This window comes from Mercurialis annua, linkage group LG3 (assembly GCF_937616625.2).
Source record: "Mercurialis annua linkage group LG3, ddMerAnnu1.2, whole genome shotgun sequence".
In the NCBI taxonomy this organism is placed as follows: domain Eukaryota; kingdom Viridiplantae; phylum Streptophyta; class Magnoliopsida; order Malpighiales; family Euphorbiaceae; genus Mercurialis; species Mercurialis annua.
The window spans coordinates 47,325,123-47,337,747 of record NC_065572.1 but is presented as its reverse complement, the minus strand read 5'-3'; the positions used below and the strand labels follow the sequence as shown (position 1 = coordinate 47,337,747).

The 12,625-nt window shown below is 41.4% G+C and overlaps 1 protein-coding gene across 1 annotated transcript; it reads left to right on the top strand.

Moving 5' to 3' along the window:
• Nucleotides 1-7,955: 7,955 nt before the first annotated feature.
• On the top strand, nt 7,956-9,664 carry LOC126672564 (uncharacterized). Its single transcript, XM_050366519.1, has 3 exons — nt 7,956-8,752; nt 8,915-9,116; nt 9,164-9,664. Exons 1-3 carry the CDS (start codon nt 7,956-7,958, stop codon nt 9,662-9,664), a joined length of 1,500 nt encoding a protein of 499 aa, XP_050222476.1.
• The last annotated feature ends 2,961 nt before the right edge of the window (nt 9,665-12,625 follow it).

The following is a 12,625-nucleotide window of genomic DNA, read 5'->3' as shown; positions in this document are numbered from 1 at the left end:
CGTTTCACCTTTTCAGCAATTTAAGCCAAACGTTTACAAACGTTACGAAACATATCCAAACGTTTCCCCTTTTTAGTGATTGAAGCCAAAGGTTTACAAACGTTACGAAACAAATCCAAACGTTTAACCTTTTAGCGATTGAAGCCAAACGTTTCACCTTTTAGCGATTAAAGCCAAACATTTACAAACGTTATGAAACAAAACCAAACGTTTACAAACGTTACGAAACAAATCCAAATGTTTCCCCTTTTTAGCAATTTAAGCCAAACGTATACAAATGCTACGAAACAAATCTAAACGTTTCACCTTTTTAGCGATTTAAGCTAAACGTTTACAAACGTTACAAAACAAATCCAAACGTTTCTCCATTTTCGCGATTTAGGCCAAACATTTACAAATTTACGAAACAAAACCAAATGTTCCCCTTTTTAGCAATTTAAGCCAAACGTTTACAAACGTTACGAAACAAATCCAAGCGTTTCACCTTTTCAGCAATTTAAGCAAAATGTTTACAAACGTTTTGAAATAAATTCAAACGTTTCACCTTTTTAGCGATTTAAGCCGAACGTTTACAAAGTTTACGAAACAAAACCAAAACGTTTCCCCTTTTTAGAGATTTAAACCAAACATTTACAAACGCTACGAAAAAAATCCAAACGTTTCACCTTTTTAGCGATTTAAGCCAAATGTTTATAAACGTTACGAAACAAAACCAAACGTTTAAAACGTTACGAAAAAATTCCAAACGTTTCACATTTTTAGCGATTTAAGCCAAACGTTTACAAACGTTACGAAATAAAACCAAACGTTTCACCTTTTCAGCGATTTAAGCCAAACGTTTACAAACCTTCCGAAATAAAACCAAACGTTTCACCTTTTTAGAAATTTGAGCCAAATGTTTATAAACGTTAGGAAACAAAACAAAAGGTTTAAAACATTACGAAACAAATCCAAAAGTTTCACATTTTTGGCGTTTTAAGCCAAACGTTTACAAACGTTACGAAACATATCCAAACGTTTCCCCTTTTTAGTGATTGAAGCCAAAGGTTTACAAACGTTACAAAACAAATCCAAACGTTTCACCTTTTAGCGATTGAAGCCAAACGTTTCACCTTTTAGCGATTGAAGCCAAACATTTACAAACGTTATGAAACAAAACCAAACGTTTACAAAAGTTCACAAACGTTACGAAACAAATCCAAATGTTTCCCCTTTTTAGCAATTTAAGCCAAACGTATACAAATGCTACGAAACAAATCCAAACGTTTCACCTTTTTAGCGATTTAAGCTAAACGTTTACAAACGTTATGAAACAAAACCAAACGTATACAAACGTTTACAAACGTTACGAAATAAATCCAAACGTTTCCCCTTTTTAGCAATTTATGCCAAACGTATACAAATGCTACGAAACAAATCCAAACGTTTCCCCTTTTTAGCGATTTAAGCCAAACGTTTACAAACGTTTCTCCATTTTCGCGATTTAAGCCAAACATTTACAAATTTATGAAACAAAACCAAATGTTTCCCCTTTTTAGCAATTTAAGCCAAACGTTTACAAACGTTACGAAACAAATCCAAGCGTTTCACCTTTTCAGCAATTTAAGCAAAATGTTTACAAACGTTTTGAAACAAATTCCAACGTTTCACCTTTTTAGCGATTTAAGCCGAACGTTTACAAAGTTTACGAAACAAAACCAAAACGTTTCCCCTTTTTAGAGATTTAAACCAAACGTTTACAAACGCTACGAAACAAATCCAAACGTTTCACCTTTTTAGCGATTTAAGCCAAATGTTTATAAACGTTACGAAACAAAACCAAACGTTTAAAACGTTACGAAAAAATTCCAAACGTTTCACATTTTTAGCGATTTAAGCCAAACGTTTACAAACGTTACGAAATAAAACCAAAAGTTTCACCTGTTCAGCGATTTAAGCCAAACCACAAACCTTCCGAAATAAAACCAAACGTTTCACCTTTTTAGAAATTTGAGCCAAATGTTTATAAACGTTAGGAAACAAAACAAAAGGTTTAAAACATTACGAAACAAATCCAAAAGTTTCACATTTTTGGCGTTTTAAGCCAAACGTTTACAAACGTTACGAAACATATCCAAACGTTTCGCCTTTTTAGTGATTGAAGCCAAAGGTTTACAAACGTTACGAAACAAATCCAAACGTTTCACCTTTTAGCGATTGAAGCCAAATGTTTACAAACGTTATGAAACAAAACCAAACGTTTACAAACATTACGAAACAAATCCAAACGTTTCCCCTTTTTAGCAATTTAAGCCAAATTTTTACAAACGTTATGAAACAAATCCAAACATTTCACCTTTTTAGCGATTTAAGCCAAACGTTTACACACGTTACAAAACTAGTCCAAACGTTTCGCCTTTTTCGCGATTTAAGCCAAACGTTTACAAATTTACGAAACAAAACCAAACATTTCCCCTTTTTAGCAATTTAAGCCAAACGTTTACAAACGTTACGAAACAAATCCAAGCGTTTCACCTTTTCAGCAATTTAAACAAAATGTTTACAAACGTTTGAAACAAATTCAAACATTTCACCTTTTTAGCGATTTAAGCCGAATGTTTACAAAGGTTACGAAACAAAACCTAACGTTTCCCTTTTTGGAGATTTAAACCAAACGTTTACAAATGCTAGGAAACAAATCCAAACGTTTCACCTTTTTAGCGATTTAAGCGAAACGTTTATAAACGTTACGAAACAAAACCAAATGTTTAAAACATTACAAAGAAAATCGAAACGTTTCAAATTTTTAGCGATTTAGGCCAAACGTTTACAAACGTTAAGAAACAAATCCAAGTGTTTCATTTTTTAGCAATTTAAGCCAAACGTTTACAAACATTTACAAACAAATCCAAACGTTTCACCTTTTTAGCGATTTAAGCGAAACGTTTACAAACGTTACGAAACAAATCCAAACGTTTCACCTTTTTAGCGATTGAAGCCAAACGTTTACAAACATTATGAAACAAAACCAAACGTTTAAAACGTTATGAAACAAATCCAAACGTTTCACTTTTTTAGCGATTTAAGCCAACGTTACCCCATTTTAGCGACTTAAGCCAAACATTTACAAACGTTAGGAAACAAATCCAAGCGTTTCACCTATTTAGCGATTTAAGCCAATCATTTACAAACGTTACGAAACAAATCCAAACGTTTTCACATTTTTAGCGATTTAAGCTGAACGTTAACAAACGTTACAAAACATAACCAAACGTTTCACCTTTTTAGCGATTTAAGCCGAACGTTTACAAACGTTACAAAACAAAATTAAACGTTTCACCTTTTTAGCGATTTAAGCCAAACTTTTACAAACGTTACAAAACAAATCATAACATTTCACCTTTTTAGCGATTTAAGCTAAACGTTTACAAACGTTACGAAACAAAACCAAACGTTTCACGTTTTTAGCGATTTGAGCCAAACGTTTATAAACATTATGAAACAAAACCAAACGTTTAAACGTTACGAAACAAATCCAAACGTTTCCCATTTTTAGCGATTTAAGCCAAACGTTTACAAACATTACGAAACAAAGCCAAACGTTTCATCTTTTTAACGATTTAAGCCAAATGTTTACAAACATTACGAAACAAAACCAAACATTTCACCTTTTTAGCGATTTGATCCAAACGTTTATAAACATTATTGATACCGACCTACGAGTAGCCAAACTCCAGGCATCGCCCAGATAATACTAGGCTCGCCCATTATCCCTCAAACGGGACTTCTCCCATCTAGCTATATCCAGACCTAGCCACTTTGTTCTCTCAACATCCCACTACCCGAAATAACCGGGAAACGTGCCCTGAGTACTATCAAAAATCGTGGGATAAACCCACGATTTGTTTACAGACAACCGCCATGAATTCATTATAAATAGAATCCCCTGGAATGCTTGAGAAGGTACGAACAAATCAGACAAATATACTTATACACTCATTTACCTACCAAAGAACCCTACTGATTTATGCATCGGACTGGCTTTTAGGCAAATCTAGCCTGAGGTCCTTTGAGGTTACATTTTGTTACTTGTGCAGGAATATAGTTCAGGCGATCCTTGAAGTCTGATCTGTATCATTTGGTGCGGTTAGCGTGGAACTTACTAGTTTCGTCGTTCCTTTTTGATATTTTTCACAGTTAGCATTTCACCAATGGATCCTCCGGGAGATGATTCACCGCCGGTCACCAACAGAGGCGACAGAGAGATAATGCCACCTGCCCTGAATCTGTTCCCTCCTGGCAGTGAAGAGGGAGAAACGAGTGACCCACAGGTAGTAAGACATACAAATCCGTCAACCGAAGTGCCAGTGGGAACGCCTAATGAAGAAACGGTCAGCAATCAGGCAATGTTCAGAGCTTTTCTAGAAATCACCAGTTTACTCAAAGATATCAAGCAGACAGTATCACAGCAGCCACAATGGCCAGAACCGGGAAAATCGTCAGTACAGAAATCGGCGTCACCTGTAGACAAGGGAAAGGAGCCAATACGTCAAGAAGAAGTGACAGAGAATTCCACAAAGAAACAGAGCACCCCCATACCGATCCCGGACGAAGAGCACTGGATGGGCGAGCAGCTTACTCCCAAAAATGGAGAGGAACATCTAGAAGAAAAAGTCTGCCAGGTTATGAGCAGGCTCGGAATAAGATGTGAAGACGTGGAAATTTCTCTCTGAAGTGACTCGCCCCTTGCGGATTTCATCATCTCTCATGAATTCCCCGCGAAATTCAAATATCCTTCCAATCTGGAATCTCATGACGGAACCGGCTGCCCCGAGAGCCATGTTCATAAATTACAGGCAGTGGTCAACGTTCAGACAAACCTGGATCATGTGTTGTGCAAACTTTTCCCACCACCCTGAAAGGCCTGGCGCAAGAATGGTACCAAAGCTTGAAGCCAGGATCGGTGTTAACATTCAAACAGTTCTCATGACTGTTTCAGCTCAGGTTCGTGGCTTGCATCTCCCAAAAGAAGTTGTCAATAAACCTATTGACCATCATGCAGACAGACGGGGAAACACTCAGAAAATATGTGGAGAGGTTTATTAAAGAGGAGATGCAAATACAAGATCTGAGCCAGGAGATCGCCTATACGGCGCTCCTCTACAGAACCACCAATTCCGATCGGCGGAAAGAACTGTTGGCAAAAACGCCAAGATCATTCACTACACTAATGACCATCGCACATACACAAATTAGAGTGGATGATGGCCAAAGAGAAATAGCAAACCGACATGGAGGAAGAACAGAAGAAGGATCATCCTCAGAAAGAAGGAATGGGGACAGGGCGAATGAAAGATCCCCCAATGGAAGAAGGTTTGGAGACAAAGGAAACGACCATTTTAGAGGCAAGCGAAAAACGGACGAGGATAGGCGATACACCCCATTGAAAACTACTAGAACCAACGTTTTATTCTGGGTGAAAGACAATCGAGAAAAAGTTAGATGGCCGAAGAAAATGAACGTTGCATCAGCAAGCAAAAGAGACAATAGCAAATACTGCGAATTCCACAGAGACAACGGTCACACCACAGACAAATGCTGGCACCTGAAGGAGGAGATAGAAAAGCTGATAGAAAGAGGGTCCCTTTCCCAGTTTGTAAAAAGGGACGCCGAAGCCCAAGAAGCCGAAGTAGACCGAAAGAGGGAGCGCAGGGAAGAAGCTCCCCGAAGACCCAGACCGGAACCAGCAGGCGTAGTGAATGTGATCATGGGTGGATCAACAGGAGGAGATAGTAATACCACCAGGAAAAAGGCAGCTAGAACGGTTTATTCGGTAAGTCCGGGCGCACCGGATATAAGGAAGTTCGGAAGTATATCTTTCTCAGAGATTGACGACCATGGCTTATCCCTGCCCCACAAAGACGTTGTAGTGGTGAAAGGGCAACTCAATAACATCGAAGTATCCAGGATCCTGGTAGATACGGGAAGCTCGGTGAACATGATCACGATGGAAGTGTTTAACAGAGTAGGGCTAAAAAAGGAAAGTCTGACACGAGTATCCACTCCATTAGTAGGACTCGGTGGCAAATCTGTACAAGTGGAAGGATCGCTGGAGATAGATGTCCAATTGAGAGACGACAATATCTATAAAGAAGTTCGAACGAAGTTCATGGTAGTCAACATGGATTTCGCCTATAACGCGATTCTGGGAAGACCACTTTTACATGATACATGTGCATCCATCTGCATGAGATATTTACTAATGAAGATCCCAACAAAAGAAGGCGAAGCAGAAGTGAGAGGATGTCAAAAATCGGCTAGGGAAGCATATTTCACGGCCCTCAAAAAAGTTCATATAACGCTACCGATATTGACAGTGGAACCCCATAAAAAACAGAAATGCCGAGCACTATGGACATACATCAAAGATAGAGCTGTTCCCAGGCAAAGAAATAGTGGTGGGAGACGAGCTGGACGCAGAAGTCAAAGAATCTCTGGCAGAAAGTCTCAGAACCCTCAAAGATTCATTCGCCTGGACCACAGACGAGCTGGTCGGAGTAGACCCAGAAGTCATGTGCCATCGGCTGAACATCGCCCCAGATTCGAAACCCGTGGTATAAAAGAAAAGAAGACACTCACCCGAAAAACAGCTAGCTATTGCAAAAGAAATCACTAAGCTAAAAGAAGCAAATGTGATCAAAGATGCATATTATCCTCAATGGGTGGCTAACGTAGTAATCGTGAAAAATTCCAATGGCACTTAGCGAATGTGTGTAGATTTCACAGACCTGAACAAAACATGTCCCAAGGATAGCTTCCCGTTGTCGAGCATCGATCAGCTAGTGGACTCCACAACAGGCCATGCCCTATATGCGTTCTTAGATGCTAAAGCGGAATACCATCAAATACCCATGGCATCCGAAGATAAGGAAAAGACGGCCTTCGTAACGGACCAAGGGCTATTTTGTTACAAAATGATGCCCTTCGGCCAAAAAAATGCGGGAGCCACATATCAAAGACTAGTGAACTCCATATTCAGATATCAGATAGAAAAACACATGGAGGTCTACGTGGACGACATGATCGTTAAAAGCATCAGATCGGAAGATCACTCGGGATATGTGAAAATGGTCCTAGAGACACTAAAGAGGTACCAATTAAAACTAAATCTGGAGAAGTGTGTATTCGGGGTACCAGCAGGCAAGTTTCTGGGATACATGGTCTCTCAGCGAGGGATTGAAGCCAACCCAGACAAAATCAAAGCTGTTTTGAAAATGACACCGCCCAAAAGCATACACGAAGTCTAGAAACTCAACGGGCGGATCATCGCTCTAGGACGATTCATGTCCTGCTCGGCGAAGCGATGCCTGCCTTTCTTCAAGACACTGAAGCAGATCAAGAACTTTACATGGACAGCAGAATGCCAGACGGCGTTTGATGAATTGAAAAATTTCCTTTCGTCACCTCCACTCCTGGCAAGACCTGAGGCGGGCGATGTGTTATATGTATACATCTCCTGTTCCGACGAAACAATAGTAGGAGTACTAGTGTCTGAGAAAGAGGGGGAACAATTTCCGATCTATTACGTTAGCAAAGTGCTCAGGGATGCAGAATTGAGATACCCGAAGTTGGAGAAATTGGCATTATGTGTATACACCGCCACAATCAACCTCCGGCATTATTTTGAGGGGCACCAGGTCATTGTGCGGACCGACCAACCACTAAGAAAAATCCTCCAGAAGGCAGAAACAAGCGGGCGAATAGTAGAATGGGCTGTCAAGATAGGAAGCTTGGGCGTTATCTACGAAGCCCAGAAAGCCTTGAAGGCTTAGGCGTTAGCCGATTTCTTTGCAGAATTAACATTCGCGGAGCCGGTAGAGAACAATATAAACCTTTGGGAAATATATGTCGACGGGGCGGTCTGTGGAGAAGGAGCATGAATCGGCGTTATACTCAAAAGGCCGGGGAGGTTCCAAATGGAATACTCAGCCAGGCTCAAATTTCCAGCCTATAACAACGTCGCAGAATATGAGGCACTATTGGCAGGATTACAATTATGTGAAGAACTCAACATATCAGAAGCACAGATATACAGCGACTCACAGCTGGTTGTGAACCAGGTATCGGGGAGCTTTGAAGTAAAAGAAACCACACTGAAGAAGTACGCCAAGCAAGCCAAAGCCTTCTTCTTCAACAATGGGCGATCATGGTCGCTACAGCAAATACCCAGAGCAATGAATGGAAGAGCAGATGAATTGGCAAAGTGGGCCGCAACAAAAAATTGCGAATCAATGAAGAACATCCCTCACGAAATCAAGCGACAACCCAGCTTTCAAGAGGGATTTGAAGAGGGAGAAGTACTAATGGTAGATGGAGAGGAAACCTGGATGACTCCCATCACGGCGTATTTGGCTAATGGAGTACTTCCCGAAGACAGAAAAGATGCCAGGAAAATAGTGATATTATCGTCCAAGTTCGGCATGTACAATGGTCAGCTGTACAAACGGTCATTCACTCATCCATGGCTAAAGTGTGTTAACAAAGAAGAAGGAGATTCCATCCTAAAGGAGCTACATGAGAGGACCTACGGAGCACATGATGGGGCATCGACTCTGATCAGAAAAGCCCTACTACAGGGTTACTATTGGCCCACAATGAAGGAACAAGGGATAACACTAGTGAAAGGATGTTGGCCATGTCAACAACACGCTTTGGTGCCAAGAAAGCAAGCATCAGAAATGAAGCCAATAGGCAGTGCGTGGCCCTTCGCCCAGTGGGGAATGGATATCTTAGGTCCGCTCCCTCCAGCTACATGACAGAGGAAATTCCTAGTGGTGGCAATCGAACACTTCACTAAATGGATAGAAGTGGAACCCTTGGCAAAAATCACACAATAGAGAATAACTAACTTTTTCTTTAGATCTATCTTGTGCAGGTTCGGAATACCAAAGGTGTTTATAACGGACAACGGAAAGCAGTTTGATTCAGCAAAATTTAGAAAGTTCTGTGCAGAATATCATATCGACTTAAGATTCACTTTGGTCTACTATCCACAATCAAATGGACAAACCGAAGTGGCCAACAGAATCTTACTGGCAGGACTAAAGAAAAGACTGGATGAATACCAAGGAAGATGGGTAGAAGAGCTCTATAGTTTCCTATGGAACTACCGTAACACCCCAAGAGAATCTACAGGCGAAACTGCGTTCGCCCTAGCCTAACAGAGGCTGTAATCCCAGTGGAGATTGGCGCACCTACACCAAGAATCGAAGACAGTCAGCTAAATTTAGAAGAAAACGAAGCAGAACTAAGGAACAACCTGGATCTCTTAGTTGAAAATATCAATAAGTCAGATATCAGGATGGAGGCCTACAGACACAAAATGGCTAAACATTTCGACAGCCATGTGAAGAAAAGAATATTAAAGCTAGGCGATTTAGTCATGAGAAAGACCGAAGTCAAGAAGGGAGAAGCAGGGAGCGGAAAACTACGACCTAATTGGGAAGGACCTTACACCGTCAACAAGATCATCAAAGAAGGGACATTCAAACTCACCAACTCCTTCGGAAGAACTATCCCCCCGTACTTTGAACGTAAACAACCTAAGAAAGATTTAGAAATTTACTCTAAAACAGTTTGTCAGCCGATGTATTTTCTATTATTTCCTAGAGTACATTTTCTCTAGGAATACGTATTTAAATTCCTCTAAGTGATAATTGATCACAATGTATGCATTTAAATTCCTCAAAGTGATACTTCATCACAGCTATTGTATTTGAATATCTCCAAGTGATGTTTCATCACCAAGTATTTTAATTTACCCTTGCTCGAACAAGGAAGATTCACAAATATTGTCTCCTTATTGATTATCACTTATTAAAAAGACTTCCAAGAGGGAGAACTGACGAGTTCGACCCCTAAAAAGGAAGCAACAAAAAATACGCGATCTAAGTTTAGACCGCCAATAAATAAAAAGGATTAAACAGAATCCGAAGCAAATGCTAAACAAGCACTTCTCAAAATAATAAATGCGAAACAAGCATAATAAGGAGAAACATATATTAAAAAGAGGACAAAATACGTCCTAAAATATTACAAAGGAAAATAAAGTTCCTGTACATAAAAAAAGAAAAAGAAAAATAAACCCCTAAAGCTTGCCCCCCCTGCTCAACCTTCTCATGGTTACCCTCCTCTTTGTCCTCCTTCCCAGAAACAGTCGGACCAGACAACCCCTCTTGCGAACTCCGCCTAGCTGAAATAGAAGCCTTAACAACAAGGTTGTCAAAACGGGTAGGAGAAGGAACATCAGCAAGACTAAATGGATTAGTCCCAGGAGGAATCTAGTCTAAATCAGCGGGACGATCCAACAAATCCAGAGCAGCAAAGGGGCGCTCAGAGGAAATAATCAAACTGAAGTCCTTCTCTTCAGGACTTCCTCCCAATCCGGGAACAGAAGGAGGGGGGACTGGCATCTCACCGTCCTTGGCTGGCTCATTAACAGCTTCAGCTTGCTTCTTGCCAATCTCAATAGAGCCCACATCAGCTTCATCACTCTTCTCTGCTTTGAAGGAGACAAACAAGTTTTCAGGAGAGTGGCTCACTTTCGTTGTTAGCCCTAGAAGGAAAGCCATACAAAAAGCTGACATCACCTTCAGGATGGCGCTCTAAATACTTCTCCACGATAGCTTCAGTGAAGTCAGTAAGGTCATTAGCAAGCTGGTTTGTGTTCCGGCGACGCCTCTCCTTCTCACGAGCCAGCCTACCTCGCTTCAAGTAAAACTTCCTTTCAGCAACGGCCAGTTTCTTAGTAAGAGCCGAAACAGTGATGTCAAACTCTTTCTTCAGATCATTATAGTCGGTCTCCTTCACAATCAGCTTCGCCGACAAATCAGTACTCTCTTTCTTCAGACGGGTGACTTCACCCTTAAGGACCAGTTGCTGAGTAACAGACTCCTTCCTCTCCTTAGACAGCCTGTCCACATCAGCAAGCAGAGACCCCTTCTTGCGAGAGCATTCGCCATGCTCAGATTGAAGAGACTCATACTTCCCCTTCAAAATCTTATACTCCGTCTTTATCTTCACTTGCATCTAGTCATCGTTCAAACGGTTGGAACGATACTGACGGAAGGCGAAAGCAGCCTTAAATAATAGTAAAAAGAAAAAGTTGCATAAGATGGAATGCAGCAGAATGAAAGTACACATAAAAGAGAAAAGCTTACCCTCAACAGGACGGTGAAACAATCATCAGCCAGTACATTGTCTGCCCTCCCTAGGTAATAATCTATGTCGAAAGGACAGCAAGAGCCCCTTCAAATGTCAGCCGCAACAACAGGACAACGGCTGGTTGCGTCCACCCCATATTTTTGGAGGATGTGGTCAACCTGAGTGAGCATGACATCCTTCTGAGGTCTCTTCATAGAAGGACCTTCCTCAACATCAGTATCACCCCCAGACGAGGGAGCTCGCCTCTTCTGACCTGATGAGGCAGTCGGGGCACCTTGAGAAAGAGGAGTAGACTTGGGTTGCTTCTCCTTCGGGGGAACTTCAGACATCTTTTTTTTTCCTTGCCCGTATTGGACAGAAGAGCAGGAGGAGGAGGAGGAATTGTGGCAGGATCCTTGATCTTGAAACCATGGAGCACTGCCCTGGAAGAAGGAGGAGGAGCTTGAGCATCGCCGTCATCCTTCTTAGAAGAAGGTGGCTTATCTCCAGTATTAGGGGAAACTTCGCCCCCTTCTTGACAACCTCGCCTTTAGCCTCGGATGGCTTAACAAGGTCAACCTTTGCGGCTGCTTCCCTCTCTCGAGCCTCTTTCTCCAGTCGCGCTCTTCTATCCTCCATGACCTTCTACTGGAGCTCTTTAAAGTTCGCACTGAGAAAACAAGAAAAACAAACAGAAATCAGAAAAGCAAAATCAGAAATAAACAATAAGCAGAAACTCCACAGTACAAATAAGGTACCAGAGAACTAGAAAGCATATAAGAGTTAATAGGGGGAGAAGAAAGAGGGGGTTCGCCTCCATCATGGGGCTCATCCTCATAACTTGGCAAAGACTGTTTCTCCTCATTCTTATTCTTCCTCTTCCTCTTCCTTCCACCCTCTTCTCTCTCCTTCTTCTTGCAGGCGACCTCTTTGTCCCAGCCGAAATAAGAAGAGATCAAATTCACCACATGCATCTTAGCACGCCCGCGGAGCAGAAGCAGCGTCTCCTGATCAGCTTCGCTCAGTTTCACTTTCTCCAGCTTCTTTGACCCTTCCAAAAATGTATTTCGAATGGAACCCCAACCTCCTTTGTTCTTGGCAATAACAAAGCAACCCTTCCACCGTTTCAAGGAATTGGGAAGGCCAGAAAACATAGATCGCCCATGTTGCAGATAAAAGAACTCATCGCTCTTCTTCCTTTGAAGGGAATAGATTGAGCGAACAATGTTAAAGCCGACCTCCCTCTTCAAATGGAGCCCACAAATGAAAATCCCTGTCAAATGCCGATGGGCGTTAGGATGAAGCTGACCCAACGGGATCTGAAAGTGATCAAACACCATCTGTGTGAAGCCATCAAGCGGTAGCCTTAAGTCAGCCTCAAAATCTTGAACAAAGATCAATTGCTCATCGTTGTCCAGAATTTGGTCCACATCAGAACCTTCAG

Coding starts and splice junctions, on each gene's coding strand:
- LOC126672564 (XM_050366519.1), top strand. CDS start 7,956: ATGGAATACTCAGCCAGGCTCAAATTTCCAGCCTATAACAACGTCGCA. Junction 8,753..8,914: donor AGTGCGTGGCCCTTCGCCCA/GTGGGGAATGGA, acceptor TATCTTGTGCAG/GTTCGGAATACCAAAGGTGT. Junction 9,117..9,163: donor ATGAATACCAAGGAAGATGG/GTAGAAGAGCTC, acceptor TAACACCCCAAG/AGAATCTACAGGCGAAACTG.